Source organism: Hypomesus transpacificus, unplaced genomic scaffold, assembly GCF_021917145.1.
Source record: "Hypomesus transpacificus isolate Combined female unplaced genomic scaffold, fHypTra1 scaffold_199, whole genome shotgun sequence".
Classification (NCBI taxonomy): Eukaryota; Metazoa; Chordata; class Actinopteri; order Osmeriformes; family Osmeridae; genus Hypomesus; species Hypomesus transpacificus.
This window is the reverse complement of record NW_025813741.1, coordinates 264,866-283,715: the sequence shown is the minus strand read 5'-3', so window position 1 is coordinate 283,715 and position 18,850 is coordinate 264,866. Positions and strand designations below refer to the sequence as shown.

Sequence of the window (18,850 nt, the reverse complement as noted above, 5' to 3'; positions counted from 1 at the left end):
CATTTCGATGAGTAATGAATTATTTGTTTTAGGCCTTCTTTTTCCATCCATTTTCTGTCTTTACACCAACTCTCCCTCTCAACTGATGTTGTTCAGTATCGATTCACCTCTTTCGGCATGTCGTTCATCTTCCTCTATTGAGGTCATGGTGAGAGACAGCAAGTGAGGGAGTGATGGGCTGTCCGAAAGTGGTCCGTTTTGCACAAAACTTCTGTTCTTTACTTCCCATCCTTATCAACTGGGTCACCCAAAACGAGGGCAGGCGATTGAGAGCGGTCTTGTTAGTACGAGAGTCTTGTGCGGAGACCCAAGTGTTCCCGTCTCAATGTCTGGGTTAAATGCACTGTGTCATGTCCTGTTGTTGGCCTCCAGTCTTTAAAGGGAACGTTTGAGAGTAAGGAGATTTATAAATTAAAGTAAAATAAAACCTTGGCCGAATCTTTGAAGTGTCTTGCAGTGTTATGATGCTCCTAATGGAGGATTCAAAGAGGGGTCTCACAGCATCTTAATGGTAGGCTATTCCTGAATGGATTTGACGGGAAAGGAGGCTGGATTTGACAGCATGTAAGATTGACTTTAGCCTGAGCTTGAATATGTGAACTGACAATCATGAGGAGGTAACGTTTTGTAGGAGGAACTAACCTGTTCTGCGGTCAGGCTCAAGATAAATATTACAGCAACACTTAACATTTTCGTTATTGTAAAAGTTAATCTCACTCTATTAGTTCAGTTGTTTAGTAGTCTTTGCACATTAGTTCATCTAACATTTTTGCGCGGAAGTTAGCAATCTACAAGAGGAAAGCTTAGATTGCACATTTAAAAAGCTTCCATAAAGCTTTAGCTGTTAATATATTAATTTTTTTTTTTTTTGAAATAACTAAAGCATTCAAGTACAAGTGAAAGTCATAAATTAGCAAAATGGTTGAGTGCATCAACATAAAATAAACTAATTACAGTTGTATTTAAAAAGCAAAACTGGCCAGGTTTAGCATATGAGCTAGTCTGTTAGCTCTAAGTAAAAGATGTTCCATTTTGTGGGAAAAAGCGTGCAAATGCTCTCTTAGTTTGACTAGTGGGCCACTTTATTTGTTCGTTGTTTTGAGGGATTGGGTGACAGACGGTCCTGAAGAATTTCCTATAATGTTGGAGTGTCACGTAGCTAGTTTAGTTCATAGCTTGCTAGTTTATGTAGCAAACATATGTAGTTAACTCAGTAGCTAACGGATTTAGCAACAGTAGCTAACTGATTAGCCAGCGTAGCTAACTGTCGCTATAGTAACAGACCCTTTCTATCACTCAAACTTCAGCGTGGCAGCCCGTACGGTATACATAAAGTGCCTCTAGATGTGCAGACTTATTTTCAACTCAGAAATGTGTACATATTTATACTTTATATTTACAAAAAGAAGAGGAATAAAAGGAGAAATAAACCCTAAGCTTGCTTGCATCAATTCCCCCCCCCCAAAGCATGTTTCATGTTAGATTTGTGCAATGAATGAGCGACTGAATGAATGAGAAACTTTTTTTTAAGTATTTTCTTTAGAAATGCCCTCTTCTAAGATAGTTTTGTAAAATGTTAGTCTTGTGTTAAATCAAACACTGCAAATCTAAATCCTCTGAATCAATTTCCGTAGCGCCTTCAAACTGTTTTCGAATCCCTCCGATTTATCCTCAGGGGGAAGTCTTTGTCAATGTGTTGTGTGTTGCGGTTGGGTCCATGGAATATCTTCTTTTATTTCATCCTCCTGCTTGTCTCCCTTCTGGCTCCCTCCACTTCCTCCTCCTACTCCTCCACTTCCTCCTCCTACTCCTCCACTTCCTCCTCCTACTCCTCCACTTCCTCCTCCTCCATCAAACAGAACTACACAACGTCAGCCTCCACCACGCACTGCTCCGTGTAGCCTTTCACAAGCTCCACCCCCAGGGTGTTACGGCAGAACTCTGACATCGGCTTCCAAAGGGGCGGGTCTAGGAACATCTGGCACATCACGTGACCCTTCAGGGCGCAGGTGTGTCGCCTCAGGTGAGTCAGGAACTGCTGGAGAACCAATCCGGGGTCCTTCCCGAACATGTCGATGTTGAGGTAGAACCAGTCCTCTCCGATGGGGACCCTGAAGGGGTGGGTGCAGAGGCTGGCGACGGAAGGAGCAGAGGCGTCGTCCACCAGCCAATCGATGTCCTTCTTCAGCAGGATGTCCATGTTGCTAGGCAGAGGTTTGAATGGCTGCCAGTCCTGGACGATGGTGAAGTTAGGGAGCACTTGCTGGAGGCTCCCCGAGGACAGGAACAGGCTGAGGACCTCCGCAGGGTCCAGGAGAACGGGGGCGGCCGCGGGGGGGGGCCGAGGGGGGGGCTGAGGAGGGGGGGGGCGAGGGGGTGAGGCCCACGTCGGGGCCGAGCTCGGAGAGGCGGAGCTTGAGGTCCTCTGCGCGGAAACGGACCAATAGGATGCCCTTTAGGGGAAGGGGTGGAGGGAGGAGAGGTGAGAGATTAGGAGATAGTTGAATAAAACCCCTAACATTAGCCGAAGACCAGTTCCGTAAATACTCATTAATAATAATCACTGTTATGATTAATATTTGTTTAAATAATTATAATCTCAACGTTGAACCGCCACTGTAAACTCTAAATGTAACAACTTAATGAGGGGATCGGTGTGGTTCAGTGGCATCTAAATGCAGATGTAAAGATTGCAGGTTCGAATCCCCCTCTGCACCTTGCTTTGGATCAAAGCATCTGCCAAATGAATTATTATTAATGCTACACACTCTGAATAATAAAGACTGAGAGAAGAGAAGTATATGATTCATAATAATAATATTAATGATGATGATAAAGTTGCCGGACGCTTTTATGAAAATAACATAATCATTATAATTAATACTAATAATTATTTTATTATTATAATTTTTGAACTGGGTTTAATCTCCAAGCCCATCGGTGCCTGGATGCCAGCCCAGTACCTGTTTGGTGATGAGGCGGTACTTCTGGAAGTCTTTTGGCCCCAGCTGGTCGTCACGTGTCAGACGGCTGACCTTGACCTCGGGGAACTTGGACTTGACGAGCTGGGAGCAGAAGCGCAGAAGCACCCCCGCCACACCCTTGCCCCTCTCCTGCGGCGCTACTCGCAGCCCCTCCACCAGCATGGTCTCCCCGTCGTCAATCACACACACCGACTCCAGCGCAATCTGAAATGGAGGGAGACATTTACCCCCCCGGGGGTAAACCCACAAGCCAAAACAAAAACGACACGGCATCCTAAACCGTTTAACACCGCGAAGGCGTCCTTATAACGTGTTATCAACGTCTTGTGACACTATTTTATTCTTCATGCTTTATCGGACAGTTTTTTTTTGTGTGAAGCGTGACAGGAAAGGCGAGGGAGAGAGAGGGGAAGACAAGCAGCAAAGGGTCAAGGCCGGATTCGAACCCTGACCACCGCAGTCAAGCCTTGGCCTACATGACATGACACATCTCGTTCCCCTCACCACTTTCCCCTGCTTGCGCGCCAGGATGACGATACGGTTACTCTCCTGTAGCCAGGCCTGGTAGCGAGTGGGGAGGTAGTCCAGGCCTCCGTAGATGTCCTGGCTCATCGCCATGATCTCCTCAAAGTCCTCCTCTGTCGCCACGGTGAACTGGAGGCCCGTCTGGGGCGGGGCCTCTGGGAGCTGAGGGCGGGGCAGGCTGTTCTCGATCTTCATCCTGATAGAGCTGGAGGAGGGGAGGGGGGAGGAGGCAGGGAGGAGGGAGAGGGAGAGAGGGAGGAGAAAGAGAGGGAAGGGGGGAAAGGGGGAGGGAGGGACGAGGGAGGAAGAGGAGGGAGAGGGCGAGGAGAAAGAGAGGGAGGGGGGAAAGGGGGAGGGAGGAGGGGGGAGGAGGAGGGGAGTGGGGAGGAGGAGGAAGGAAGGAGGAGGAGGAGGGAGGGGGAAGGAGGGAGGATGAAGAGGGGGAGGTAAAGGGAAAGGGAAAAGGAGGACAAATAGAGAGGGCAGGAAGAAAAGGAGAAAGGAAGGGAGGAAGGAGTGAGAGATTAAATAAGAAAGAGGGGTGAGGGAGAGGAATGGAGGAAGAAATCGAAGAGGAGAGTGACAGAGATTAAATTAAGTGGGAGAGTAGAGAACAGGGGGTGGAACAAAGTCACACCAGCGAGAGAGAGAGAGAGAGGGAGAGAGAGAGAGGGAGAAAGAAAGAGAGGCAGAAAGAGGGAGAGAGAGGCAGAGAGGGAGAGAGGGAGAGAGAGCGGGGAAGGGATATGGGTGAAAAGAGAGGAGAGAGAAGAAGGAGCGTAGATTTGATTAGGAACCATGTGACATGTCCAAGCCGGATGCATCAGTCATTTCAGTTAGCTGCTTTACAGGTTTGAGCTCTTTAATTTGTTTCATTGCCCCAGTGTCATATCCCAGAGGATGGAATAAAACGTTTTTGTGTACAAATACACTATAAGCTTAGGATAGTGCTCTGGGCTGTATGTGGATGGTACACACTGAACCATAACTGTAAACAGAAGGAATATACAGCACTGTGTAAAAGTCCTGTAATATTAAAAGTAAAGCAAACTTGCTTTAAGAAATAACAAAATTAAAAGACAAAACTAAAATCTTCTCGACGATGCACTTTTATACCGCTGCGCCAATACAGAAGACAAATTAAATCAAATTCAAGGAGCTTTTATGAGAACGATCCTGGGTCTTTTGCACAGTACTGAAGGGAAACAGGGAGATCGGCTGGATGAGGTCACAGTGGATGAGGTCACAGTGGATGAGGTCACAGTAAATTAGGCCATAGTGGATGAGGTCACAGTGGATGAGGCCACAGTGGATGAGGTCACAGTGGATGAGGTCACAGTGGATGAGGCCACAGTGGATGAGGCCACAGTGGATGAGGTCACAGTGGATGAGGCCACAGTGAATGAGGTCACAGTGGATGAGGCCACAGTGGATGAGGCCACAGTGGATGAGGCCCAGTGGATGAGGTCACAGTAAATGAGGTCACAGTAAATGAGGTCACAGTGGATGAGGCCACAGTGGATGAGGTCACAGTGGATGAGGTCACAGTGAATGAGGTCACAGTGGATGAGGCCACAGTGGATGAGGCCACAGTGGATGAGGTCACAGTGAATGAGGTCACAGTGAATGAGGTCACAGTGGATGAGGCCACAGTGGATGAGGTCACAGTGAATGAGGTCACAGTGTCTGACTCTGGACAGACACGCTCAGATAAGGACAGATGGAGAAAGAGAACAAACAGTAAAAAGAGAGAGAGAAATGTTGCCAGTAGGTTGGTTTTCAACAGTTAGGCCAGCTCAGATGGTACTAATATGGGTTCTCTGTGCCAGGGTGCCAGGGTGGGCTCAAAGATGGAGGGAAAGAGGGAACAAGAGAAAGAAAGAGAGAGAGAAGACTGGCATCAACAACCCCTTTCCACCCAGCCCTCCTAATCCTAACAGTAAATCCTGTCACATGTGGTATTTCACCAGTAAAAACAAACACATTTTTCCACGACTTCAAACAAGAGGGGAAAATCACAACAGGGTCAAAGTGGCCCGTACACATCCTAGAGAGGAGATTAGAGACCTGCTCTGGAGAGAGTGTGGCTCTGACTGCTCCTGACCGCTAAACTGAACGAGGGGGACATGGTTCCGCACGTTCTAATAACTCCAGAAGTTCCACCGGACCTCTGTGTTTTCTAGGCGAGATCTGTGAAGCAAAGCTGGAAAAGTACGTGGAGGTATTTCAAGACCAGAGCCGTATCCTGGTCCAGTCGGCTGGTCAGATCGTGAGTCAGGGTTAGAGTGTGCATGCATGCATGACCATGCTGTTAGTCTACACCCAGACCCCAGGGTGTGTGTGTGTGTGTGTGTGTGTGTGTGTGTGCGTGTGTGTGTGTGTGTGTGTGTGTGGGAGTATGTGTGGCACCCTACACCCAGTATTCATGTGTGTGCTTTTGCATGCATGTGTACGTGCCAATGTGCATGTCTAAATGAAATGTGTGTGTGTGTGAGTGTGTATTGGGTCAACTACATAGAGCTCAGACGTTTCCGATAACGGGTCGATGGTGAGCTGAGCTCACCGGGGCGTGTCTAGAGAAAACACTGTCTGCTGCTGCCCTGCGCCAACACTGCACTGGTGGACTGGTAGTTTTCCATCAGCTAGCTGGCTGACTGACTGGCTGGCTGGATGGTTGACTGGATGGCTGGCTGGATGGTTGACTGGATGGCTGACTGGATGGCTGACTGGATGGCTTCCGAATGCCAGCACTGCACTGGACACACCTGGTAGTTTTCCATCAGCTAGTTTGCTGGATGGCTGGCTGGCTGGCTGGATGGGTGGACTGACTGACTGGCTGGCTGGATAGATGGCTGGATGGCTGGATGACTGGCTGGCTGACTGACTGGGCATGTAAAGACTAGGCTGGTTCACTCGCTCTGAGAATTCTCTCTCCCTCTGTCATTCACACAAACACACATCACTAACAGCCCCATGAACTTTAACATCTCGTCAATACCCATCCATCTTCCTGCTGTGCTCTTCCTATTAATCGACTTCCGCCAACACACACACACTCACACACACACACACACACTCACACACACACACAGAAGCATACAAAGGCATACACATGCAGGCACACACACATAAACAGGCACACACACAACAACACACAGACAAAGGCACTCAGACACACACAAAGGCACTCAGACACACAAACACACACACACAAACACACACACACACAAAGGCACACAATGTCACCCCCTTATGAATCCTTCTCTGATCAGACTCAGGTATCATTAAACCGGCTGGTGACTAGAATTTTCTTCAACAATAATACAGAACATCTACCCAACAACAGCACTCAAAGAAACAACTGTCTCTCCCCTGTCCACACACACACACATACACACACTGCAGGTACACACACAGGCACAGACACACACACATACAGTTACGATACAGTTGATGACATCACAGGCCATGGGTGCCCTTTGACCCCGTCTCTGCACCACTGGAGCTTCCTGCTGTAGCGAGCCACAGATCTCCTTCTAGGGGCTTAGCCACCATCATCCCTTCATGCAGCCACCATCATCCCTTTATGTAATTGGAGGGACAGATGTGTTCTGGGGGGGGGGCTGGGTGTTTTCTCTGAGGACAATTTAGAAGCTTTCTAGCGCGGTTTTATGAAAATAATACTAATACCAATAGTGGTAATGGATGCTTCGAGGCCCACGGCCAAATTAAACGGTTTGGGACGCTGAGAAAATGAAAAAATATATAAAAGGATGACCTCGCAAGTGTTCTATCGGAGTTACGTTGGGACTGCAGGATTCAATTTCTGACAGTAATTTTTTATCTCTGAGGGAAACTGATTGAGTGCATTCTGTCTCCGCTAGCTTTCTCTGTGTACCAAATCAACACAGAATATATTCCCGTGTTCCCAGTAGCAAACTCATGTAGTCATTATTAGCAGCTAAAATGCTAATGTTGTAAATATCATCATATAAATTATGCATTACAGTCCATCTTGCTGTAACCTACATAGCCACAATGATAGATATAGATAGATATAGTTATATATGAGTCAGATGGCTGAGCGGTTAGGGAATCGGACTTGTAATCTGAAGGTTGCCAGATTGATTCCCGGCCGTGCCAAATAACGTTGTGTCCTTGGGCAAGGCACTTCACCCTACTTGCCTCGGGGGGACTGTCCCTATACTTACTGTAAGTCGCTCTGGATAAGAGCGTCTGCTAAATGACTAAATGTAAATGTATATAGAATTAAAAATTACTGAAATTCATGAGATCCTCTCTTTCTCCCCCTTCTCTCTGTGCTCCCTCTCTCCCTCTCTCCCTCCTTCATATCACTCTGACTCACGTTCTGATGTGGGAAATGTTTTTTCAGCAAACCTTGCAATCAGCAGAGAGTAAAAAGATATGCTCACACACACATGCGCCTGCACACATAAACACACGTACACACACACAAACACACACACCGAGGACGCAAGCAATAATCAGCTGAGGGATGGTGGATCATCAACCTCATGTTGAAGAAGATTACATGACGTTTCATCTGAACTAAATTACTTGTGTGTGTGTGTGTGTGCATGTGTGTGTGTGTGCATGGGTGTGTGTGTGTGTGAGTACTGGCTTGCTGCAGCTTTTCAAGGTGACTACAGCAGGGGAACCCAGTGGTGCTCAGATGGGTATTGTAAGTACGTCACAACTGACAGTAGCTGTGCAGGTATTAGGCTAACCACACACACACATACATACACACACACACAGACACACACATACACACACAAAGAGACACCTCTTCATCCTGTTACCCTGTTCCGTCACAATCCCAAAACTATTCTGATATCTGTCCCTAATTCCTCTGCTCGCGATCTCATCTCCTCTCCTCCCCCTCTTCTCTCTCCTACCCTACCTCTTATGTAAGATCATACAAGGGGATTAGAACAAATGACCTTGCCAAGAAAAACCGTATTTTTCGCAGTATTTTTCCTTTTTCTGTTTATTTGGCCGCAAAAAAACATAGTCGGTAATTTCTCTCGATTGAAAAGACAAAGATAAACACGCAGCAGCAGTCAGCTGAGTCAACGTTGACCTTCGTCATCATCATCGTCATCATCTTCAGAGGTTGTTCTGTAAGTCGCTTTGGCTAAAAGCGTCTGCTAAATGAATAAATGTAAATGTGAATTTAAATGTTCTAAGCTAAATAGAACTTCTCTCTCTTTACAGTCACAGATCAGAGTCATATATGAATGTGTGTGTGTGTGTGTGATCCTGACCTAATTAAAATCTTAGGTCAGCAGCCTAGATATCCCGCAAAACAGCATGAGGACATCACTCCATCATCAATGTGCTCCGGAGTGGAGGAGGAGATGGAGGAGAGGAGAAGGAGGAGGAGAAAAGGGGTGGAGAATAATAGGAAGGAGGAGATGGAAATGGAAGGGGGGAGGAGGTGGAGGAGGGTGGAAGAGGTGTACAGATGGAGTTCAGGCAGGGTGAATAAATATTGAGTGACGGGAGAGCGAACAGACAGTGTGTGTGTGTGTATGTGTGTGTGCGGCTACTGTATATGCAAACTATGCACTGAGCTTTGCTCCCTGGATGACTTTGCACCCTGAAGCAGCTTCACTGGAGGAGCAGGGACTCTTTATTAGTCTTTAAACCGCTCATGCAGGACCATGCTGCAGGACTCCCCCCCCTTCCTCCCTGACTCCTTCCCCCCTCCTCCCCCATCATCCTCCCTCCCCCCTCCTTCCCTCTGCAGCACCTATAGTCATTAATCTCTGCAGCCTCCTGAGTCTGCTAGCACACACACACACACAAACACGTGCACACACACACAAACACGTGCACACAGTCACACCCGCGAGCATAAACCGTCATATGGTACGCTTACTCAGATGTTGTGCGCATACACACACACACATATATCCCTCCTCAGTCTCCCTGGTCAGATGCAGAGTGCTGAAGTGCTGGGTTGAGTTTCACAGTTAGAACGTAGGTGTATAGATGGAGTTAGAGCTAGAGCCTGTGTGGAGACTGTACACTGAGAGAGAAAGAGAGAGAGAGAGAGAGAGAGAGAGAGAGAGAGAGAGAGAGAGACAGAGAGAGAGACAGAGACAGAGACAGAGACAGAGACAGAGACAGAGAGAATATAGTGCCTGTGTGGAGTCAGACTGATGGAGAGAGAGAGGGACAGAGAGTGAGTGAGTGAGGGACAGAGTGAGTGAGTGAGTGAGTGAGTGTGGAGACTCCCTTGAGCAGCTTGAGGGAAAGAGGAACATGTATGGGGGATATACTTCACGGATGGCAGGCGAGAGTGTGTGTGAGACAGAGAGACAGGAAAAGAAAGAGAGAGAGAGATAGAGGGGGATAGAGAGAGAGAGACAGGGGGAAGGTGTGTGTGTGGTTTTGTGTGTGTGAGAAAGAGACAGAGAGACAGGGAAAGAAAGAGACAGAGAGAGAGGGAGGGGATAGGGAGAGAGAGACAGAAAGAAGGTGTGTGTGGTTGTGTGTCTGAGAGAGAGAGAGAGAGAGAGAGAGAGAGAGAGAGAGAGAGAGAGAGAGAGAGAGAGATGGACAGAGAGACAGACAGAGAGAGAGCACGTAGAATACTGTCAGTGAGGATGAAAGGGAGACCTGTCTATAAAAGGTTGGCAGACCGGAGTTCCCTCAGTGGGTGTTGAGTTTGCCCAGTTCCCTGGCCCTGTAACTGTCCCTTGATGCGACTAATTGTGAGTACACACTCTTGTCTCCCCGCTTTCATTCAAATTCCAAACTGCCAAGAGAAATCAGATCACAGAACCAAATAGGATGCATGCATGTCTCCCTTTCTCTCGCTTGGGCTTTGTTTTTAGCACTCTCTCTCTCTCTCTCTCTCTCTCTCTCTCTCTCTACCTCTCTATATCTCTCTGTCCTCCACTCTCACCATACCGCGAGCTGCGCCTGCGACGCACGCACGCACCTTGGAGCTAGATAACAGAAGCGTCCAACTGTCTATTCGTGCGCGCATCTCTCGACGGAACGAGAAGAAATGGAACAAGTATGAATAAAATAAAAGCATGTATGTGGGGAAAAACCCTTTTACGCGAGCAGGAAACCAGAAAGCTAAGTGGTCAGAAAAGTCCACGGATGATATTTTCTGCCGTTGAATAATAAATTAAAAAAAAGATTTTAAATATAGGTCTGTCCCTGACCTATAGGGATAATGAACAAGTATCTACGTAGACTGCGCCAACACACTGACTATGGAACGTAAGCTATAGAACCCGACTGTCACGACCAGCAAGCACGTGCTACACCTTGGCTGTATGCGCGCACACATGGAAACGCGCTCTTCACAGCCGGTGTCTATGCAACGCACGCGGATGTTTTATGAAAAATCTACTGTTCTTTTTTACATGAATCCTTAACCCCATGAATAACATCCGACACAACATTTCCACATCGACCTCTGCATGTCAATGCGAATTATTTTCCAGAGGTTGACCAAAAATTTCCTTGGACCAGAGATACGGTCTATAGCCGACACATTTGTTTTAGAGCAGTCTATTTTCTAAATAGGCTCACGTCAAATTAAATTAATTGTTAGACTACTAATCGTACGGACAACATTGACATACATTCATCTCGAGTGATGATACTGATCGACAAGTGTGTTATTACATTCTCGCTGGTGATTGGAGGAATTTTCCATTAAATTCATATTCAATTAGGCAGCCGGCATCACTTACTTTACGAATTGCATTTCCACAAAAGCCCAGAACAGAAAACATTTATGCTACAGCTTCGCATCAGCCTTACATTCAATACTGCCGATAAACGATGTATTGAATTTTTTAATCGTGTTTAATCTCCTTGTTACATTACTGTAAATTCCTCAATTTGGGCCACACAAAATGGCCGATAAGAATAGAACGAGGATAGTAGGACGTAAAAGGGTTTGCAAGAGACACACAACGTGGAACACCAGATGTCAACGATACGGTGTGTTATCAATAAGATACTGATATTTATGATATATATGATTTTGACAAATAAAGCTTCGTGAATTAATAGAGTAAAAAAAAATCAAAATCATAGCGATCGATCACATGAGCTGGCTCCCGTTATCTCCCAAGTGATGATCGATAAGTGCAATGTATTCCGACGTCTCCTCGAGTCCTTTTTCTTACCGTGTGTGATGCCCGGATGTCTCGTGCTAAATCGTTGACGGTCGGCAGGTGTACGGCCAGGTGCAAGAGAGGATGGTTGTGGCGGTGACTGTTTAGTTTCAGAATAAAAAGACAAATTCTACCGGCAACCGGCTCGGGCATTCAATATATGAGACTACGAACACAAGCCCCTCCTACAAAACGTAACCCCATACTAGACTATCCCCAACTACTCGTTGTTAACCCCCTCCCACCCCTCCACCCCTCTCTCTATCTCTCTCTCTCTTTCCAAATTGAATTAAATAACCTACATTTTGTACAGTATAGCCCAACTGTCAAAGGAAAACAAACTGATGGTTGAAAAATGACATTTAAATGTATAAATCATATAGGCTTCCTGAATTGAATTTAAATAGTGAACGAAGCCTCCTGAATTTTAAGCGTAAGTAGGCCTAAATCAGATTATTTTATGCTTGAATGTATTGGAACATAGAATGCAGACTGTAGCGAATTACAAGAGCATTGGCTACATGGTCCCTTTCCTAAAGACAAATTATCATAGGCTATTCCTGAAGAGAAGGTCAGTCGTGTGTTTCTTTAGGTTATCACGAGGGATGAAATGATCAGCGCCACATGCTTTCACCGAACGGAAAGGGCCCCAAACATGTTTTCACCACACTGATTGTCTACAACGTTTAAATAAAACGTGTTTCGAATTAAACATTTATAAGTTCTCAACCTCAGGTCATCTTTAACGGATGATGACCTTCAAATGCAAACGGTTTGTGTTTGTTCTTCCTTTAAGCGGGATATATCCTACATCCCGTTGTCAATAGCCTAGATTGTAACCGTTTGGAGAACTATTAGCTTAAACAAAATAATGTTTGAGCAAATAGCCAGTGTCAACATCCTACATCACATCCATTTTGCATAGGCTACGTCACATGTTTTATTGTCCTTCATGTTTTTTTTTTTTTTATCTAATGCTCCGACGCTGTTTCTTTGAAGGCTACGTATAATTCTATGAAATGTGTACAAAATGTGCCTTTTGGTAGAACAGGTGGAGTGAGCCTCTACTGAGCGTGCAGCTGACTCTTAATGCCTCGAGCTGCGCGAGCGCGACCTGCTTCTCGGGGCACTTCCGCCAGGGCGCATGCGGTTCTGTGTGTCGGTGGTTAACTGCGGAGTTTGTTTCCTTCCATATATATGGAAAAGAGCGACTCGTTTTGGAAGTTGCAGGTTATAACAGCTGTGCCACGCACCATATGAAAGCACGTTATCCTGGTAATGTGCTTGGATAACTCCTTGTTCCGCTGTCCTTAAAACAACCATATAGAAGGAATACAATTGCATGCCAATTCAGATTCGCTGTTCATAGAAACATGGTGTGCTTTTATTCAAATGAAGTATCAATTGTCTGTATTTTTGGCATGGCTTTTGTGACTGTTGACCTTGATTAAAGATTGTGCTGGACCAATACAAACAAAATTAAATAATACAAATTGAAAAAGCTGATGACCACTAGGGCAAACCGTCATATTATGCGTTTTGTTGCAAGCTTTATTTTGGGGAACTAGCCTAATAACCTAATTAGGGCACGTCAGACAAAGTAGGCTACCAAATCAAATCTGCTCAAACAGACATGGATGAAAACGGGCATAAAAGTGTGTGTGTGTGAGAGATAGAGAGAGATGTCCTTGAAGCTATAAAGCGAGTTTTCTTTAGGCTATATTTCAGTTTTAAAGGAAGTTTCCAACATTTTGAGAGACCCTGTGGCTCTCAGTTGAGGTTTTTAGGCCAGGGGAGCAAAGAGCCTTTCCTGTTAGGGCCTCTATGTATGTCACTGGAGTTATTTTGGATACAAGGGCTTGAGGTTGAAGGTATATATATATACATAGACAGATGTAGAGAGTATGTGCATACTGTCTATCTGGGAGGAAGGGAGGGAGGGAGGGAGGGAGGGAGGGAGGGAGGGAGGGAGGGAGGGAGGGAGGGAGGGAGGGAGGGAGGGAGAATTTTGGGGACAAAAGTGTTGTGTCCACATGTGTGTGGTTGAGGGGGTTACAGTGTGTTTGTGTGTATGTGTGTGTGTGTGTGTGTGTTTGAGAGTGAGACAAACAGAAATAAAGGAGAAGATGGAGACAAAGAAAGCTGTTTTAAGTGTGCATACAGGACAGATAGAAGAGGGAGAGAGAGGGAAATATGAAATGATGATATGAATCAGGGAATCCCAAAGGTTGACACAACTGACATACCAAATACAAATGAATCATCTGTCAATTCAATCAATCTATCAGTCAAGTAATCTGTCGATCAATTGTTGGGAAAATAGATAGATAGATGCCTTAACTTTGTAGCAACTTAGGGCCACAAGTCTCCCTTTTTGGTACATGAGTCAGAGTCACAACGAAACTGTTTTGTAGACAAGGATCTTGATAGAGCAAGCATTGAGCACCCAGTACATATATTAGTACCAAATCCTAATTTAGTACATATTTCGTTGTCCGAATATGTTATTAAAAAATAATCACTTTTGAGACCTGTGTGCAACGGATAGCGTGGCCGAGCGGTCTAAGGCGCTGGATTAAGGCTCCAGTCTCTTCGGGGGCGTGGGTTCGAATCCCACCGCTGTCAGTAATTTTCTTTCATAATGGAAATAAATGTATGGATTTGTTAATGAAACATGCAAACAGTATTAAAATAGAAAACTCGTTTTACTAATTCCCGCCTTCACGCTGTATTTGTATTCGTGTTGTATTGGCGCCTGTGCGGCAGTATGTGCATGGTTTTCCTTGCTAAATGTACCCAGCATATGTTCACGTTCGTTTTTTGTTTTTGGAACTCACAGCTTGCCGTAGTATATTTGACAACATTGGCAAACGTGCTGTAATCGTAGCTAGCGTGCTATCAAGTATAACTCGTGGGTAAGTCACAGGTAATGTATTTTCTTGCAACCGAACACCCAAATCAATAAATATCACCATTATATGTCAGCGTTTTTATGTTTTTAATGTTACGCTGTGTTATAGTGGCTAGATTGACAGACTATAGACTAACGTGTTCAGTTTGAATTAGCCTATTATTAGCCAGCCAGTCATTATACAAGTAGTAGCCGGGCTATAGCTATTTATATAACAAATTGGTTGACTGTCTTTTATGCAGCGGTTAAGTAATTATATATCTCTCTATCCTAGCATCATGAAGCCGCCTTCCCGCGTTCGAGCTAAACCGGATCGGTATTCACACAGAAAAAAAATAGATCTGAAAAAGCATCGGAAGAAGAGATTGATTTGTGGATCATGGAAACGAACGGAGCAGCGTAACCTCTTGATAGGTCTTCGTAAGCAGAGCAAGTGCACCGGAGGCACCGGTAACATCAACTTCAAAGCACTGAATCAAAAGATTCCCCAGCGCACTATCCAAGAGGTGATGAGGACACCATACCATAGATAGCTACTATATAGAGAGAGAGATAGAGAATGTGTGTGTGTATTTCCTTTTGTCAACGTTACGATAATTATTTGTCTCCTGCTCCCTCCATCACTCACTCCACCTCTCTCCACCTCCCCTTCTCTTTCTTCCTCCCCTCCTTCCCTCATTCCACCTCTCCACCTCCCCTTCTCTCTCTCCCTCCCCGTCTCTTCCTCCCCTCACTCCACCTCTCTCCACCTCCCCTTCACTTTCTTCCTCCCCTCCTTCCCTCATTCCACCTCTCCGCCTCTCCTCTCTCTCCCTCCTCCTCTCTTCCTCCCCCTCCTTCCCTCACTCCACCTTTCTCCACCTCCCCTTCTCTCTCTCCCTCCTCCTCTCTTCCTCCCCCTCCTTCCCTCACTCCACCTCTCTCCACCTCCCCTTCTCTCTCCCTCCTCCTCTCTTCCTCCCCCTCCTTCCCTCACTCCACCTCTCTCCACCTCCCCTTCTCTGTCTTCCTCCCCCTCCTTTCCTCACTCCACCTCTCTCCACCTCCCCTTCTCTCTCTCCCTCCCTCCCAGTTAGAGACCATGGTGGAGACCCTGAAGAGCCACGCGGTGACGGTGACGGTGCAGCAGCTGAGCCGCCAGCGGAGGATAGCGTTGGCGGCCAGGGTGCCCATCGAGGTGTGGAGCCAGCTGGCCGAGGACGCGGCTGGATCCGTGGTCGACCCCGTCACCTCTGCGTTCTCCCAGGTCCTAAAACCCGTCAGGTCAAGTGACCGCCTATGGGTCGGATCCTGTTCATGAGGATACCGTGTCCATTTGCAAGACGCTTTTATCCATTGTGACGTCTCTCTCTCTCCTTCTCTATCTCTCCATTCCTCTCTCTCCCTATTGCTTTTTTCACCCCCAGATGATGTTCCTCTGCTCCACGGAGCCCCGAAGCCTCAGAAACTCTGACCCTCCCCGCAGCGACCACTGCGAGGCTCAGGTCCCCTCCGACGCGCGCACCATCCCTTTCAGACCCATGCCCATGCCCAACCCCGCCCGGGTCACCCTCCCCACCCCACCCAAGACACAAGCCAGAAGGATGGCCGGCCAGCCTCCGTCACCCTCCCCATCCCCCGCCAACCCCTCGGGGGGGCAACCCCCTTCTGCCTCCCCGTTGGTCGGTTCCACCTGTAGCTCGACCAATTGGGGAGCCACCTCGACTGTTTCCACTTCCGGGATCGCCAGCACCAGTGAGCCTGGCCCGTCTGCCACATCGACCACTGTGACTCCAGCAAGGCTTCTCTCTAGTTCCCCGGAGTCGGGATGTGGAAGACTGCAGTCGAACTCTCCCGCTTCCATCCTTCCCCTCGGTCAAGCTGGAGGATCCAGCACAACCTCAGCCTCCCTCAGGGACTCAGCTGAACAATCCTCTCCCCTGTTGGCTTCTTCCTCCACCTCTTCCTCCTTCAACACCACCACTACCTCCTCCTCCAGTACCTCCACTACCTCCTCCTCCTCTACCCCAGCCCCCTCCTCCACCTCCTCTACCACCTCCACGTCCTCCACCAGCCCCTCCTCCTCCACGACCACTTCCTCCTCCTCCACCACCCCCTCCTCCTCTAACACCACCACATCTTCCTCCACCAGGTTTGGGCGGACCAGTAAGTTCGCCCAGAAGGACTCTCCCAGAACCATGGGTTTGCGTTGCATTGTGGACTTTGAGAAAATCTACTCGTACCTCAGCCAAGTCCACAAAGTCAAGCAGGAGCACTGCCTCACCCCTATGGGTGAGTCCAGAGCCAAGGCACTTTCCTCCATTCCTCTGTCTCCACCTCCCCTTCTCTCTACAGTTTTCTACAAAAGATTTTGTGGAATGATGTTAGGAAGGATAGGTAGTTGTATACTTGGAAGTTATACTATGTCCGAATACCATTAGATTTCAACGTAAACTGTCCCTTTTACCATAGCAACGATTTGACGCAGTGTGTTCTGAACTGTGACATTATAATTTAGTTATTTAGCAGACACTCTTATCCAGAGCGACTTACATAACTACAGGGACATTCCCCCCAAAGCAAGTAGGGTGAAGTGCCTTGCCCAGGGACACAACGTCATTTCGCACGGCCGGGAATCTAACCGGCAACCTTCTGATTGGTAGCCCGATTCCCTAACCGCTCAGCCATCTAACTCCCATGACACACTAAACTGTTCCGTTTGTTCTCTATTCTCACACTCTGTTCCGTTTATGTTAATCTGTTTTATTGTACATTCCTCTGATTGTCTTCCGTGTTTTGTCTTTTGTCGGCTTATCCCTGTAACGTGGATTTGAATCACGTTCCGAATGCTACTTGGTGGAGTCATGAATGGCGGGTGTATTTTCGTCTGTTATGTTGACTGTAGTTGTTTTGTTTGTTGAATTTCTTCTTCCCTCCTGCAGAGAGCGCTGTTGTGCTCGATCTCCTGCTCTCTCTACCTGAGGAGCTCCCCCTGCTGGACTGTGTTAGATTGGAGCAGCACATGATCCAGGTAGCTTATGTTGGCCCCCTTATTTGTATTCATATTTTTTTTTATTCATCAACTTTTACAGAACACAAACATATGATTTTGGCCCCTTTTTGTTATACTGGAAACTTCAGTTCTTCTCTCTCTCTCTCTCTCTCTCTCTCTCTCTCTCTCTCTCTCTCTCTCTCTCTCTCTAATCTCTGATCTAACACAAGTGGCTATTTCTAGTCTTCTGAGTGGATTCTCCAATGGAAAGCTCAGAGGCATCTCCAGAACTCAAGTGCAGATCTAGAACGCATCCTGTTCCGACACAGTAATGTTGTGCCTTCCACCCCAGGCACACGCCAGCCTCACGTCTCCCGTGGACCTCTGCGAGGCCAGATCCAAAATGGCCGCCCGGGAGGCACAAGATGGCGGAGGGGCAGAGCCAGTGGGGGTCTTTCACCAGGCCCAGGTGAGCGGGGGAAGGGAGGCAGGCATTGGTCCTCTTCCAGATGGCCAGGTCAGAGACGGGTTGCAGCCCACCAATCAGGGAGAGGCTGCCGTGGCAACGGAGGCCCCCGGCTACCTGGTCCCTCCTCGTTCTGTTGCGATGGATGCTGCCCAACTGCAGAGGGCGACCGCTGGCCGTGATGGACACCCTGATGGCCAATCGCTCGCGTCTCAGAACGCTTCCTGCCAATCGAAGAGCAGCAGCAGATGCCAGGAGGAGGTGACCAATGGGACGGCGACGGTGTGCCCTCTTAACCCTTTCATGGTGCCGTTACAGCTGTTGGCACGACGACAGACCCAGTAGGCCGGGAGATACGGGGGTTGCTACGGCAACCGAGTCGTTTTACTTTCTAACTTTTGACGAGGCAGAAAATGGCGGCGTTAATGCGTCCATGTTCCTGTGGCCATTAATCTGTTAAAAGTGCAAAAATATTTAATATGCGATGAGTTAATGGCAGAAAATGCTTTTCGAGTTTCAGATTTCTTCTGCTGGATTGGAATAAGAATAAAGTGTATTTAACCGAGTGTGTCTACTATCTTTCATCTTTTCATCTTTCATGTCTGTTTTATGATCTACAAGAACATTTTGCGATACGGAGATTCGATGACTGATAGGCTTCTGAGACTTAATCAACAGTAAATGATTAATCTTTTGAGTTTCCATTTCTCCACACCTCCCATTCAGTATTTAAACTTTCAGTTCCTCACTCTTTCCTCAGAGTCCAGTCACACATTAACAATGTTACTGTACCCTGAGGTGTTTACTAAGGAAGTATACAAG

At 47.1% G+C, this 18,850-nt stretch overlaps 2 protein-coding genes and 1 non-coding gene across 3 annotated transcripts; 2 read left to right on the top strand and 1 right to left on the bottom strand.

The window, feature by feature from the left end:
* Window positions 1–222: 222 nt before the first annotated feature.
* nat16 (N-acetyltransferase 16) lies at window positions 223–11,839 on the bottom strand. The gene is given in 5 exon segments (XM_047052081.1): window positions 223–2,332; window positions 2,334–2,453; window positions 2,964–3,188; window positions 3,489–3,714; window positions 11,693–11,839. Coding segments are annotated over 4 exon segments (1,032 nt in total). The 5' UTR covers window positions 3,705–3,714; window positions 11,693–11,839; the 3' UTR covers window positions 223–1,861.
* A 2,384-nt stretch (window positions 11,840–14,223) lies between these two features.
* trnal-aag lies at window positions 14,224–14,305 on the top strand. The gene has a single exon. It is a non-coding gene; the product is annotated as a tRNA-Leu (tRNA).
* Window positions 14,306–14,491: 186 nt separating this feature from the next.
* snapc2 (small nuclear RNA activating complex, polypeptide 2) lies at window positions 14,492–18,623 on the top strand. The gene is made up of 7 exons (XM_047052076.1): window positions 14,492–14,595; window positions 14,866–15,097; window positions 15,664–15,837; window positions 15,998–16,594; window positions 16,640–16,862; window positions 17,513–17,601; window positions 17,915–18,623. The coding sequence occupies exons 2-7, from the start codon at window positions 14,870–14,872 to the stop codon at window positions 18,371–18,373; spliced, it is 1,770 nt and encodes a 589-aa protein (XP_046908032.1). The 5' UTR covers window positions 14,492–14,595; window positions 14,866–14,869; the 3' UTR covers window positions 18,374–18,623.
* The last annotated feature ends 227 nt before the right edge of the window (window positions 18,624–18,850 follow it).

What these genes read in the sequence shown, in the direction of transcription:
- snapc2 (XM_047052076.1), top strand. Translation starts at nt 14,870, where the DNA reads ATGAAGCCGCCTTCCCGCGTTCGAGCTAAACCGGATCGGTATTCACAC. An exon ending in GCACTGCCTCACCCCTATGG is followed by an intron (nt 16,863 to 17,512) that starts GTGAGTCCAGAG and finishes TCCCTCCTGCAG; the next exon opens with AGAGCGCTGTTGTGCTCGAT. An exon ending in TGGAGCAGCACATGATCCAG is followed by an intron (nt 17,602 to 17,914) that starts GTAGCTTATGTT and finishes CTTCCACCCCAG; the next exon opens with GCACACGCCAGCCTCACGTC.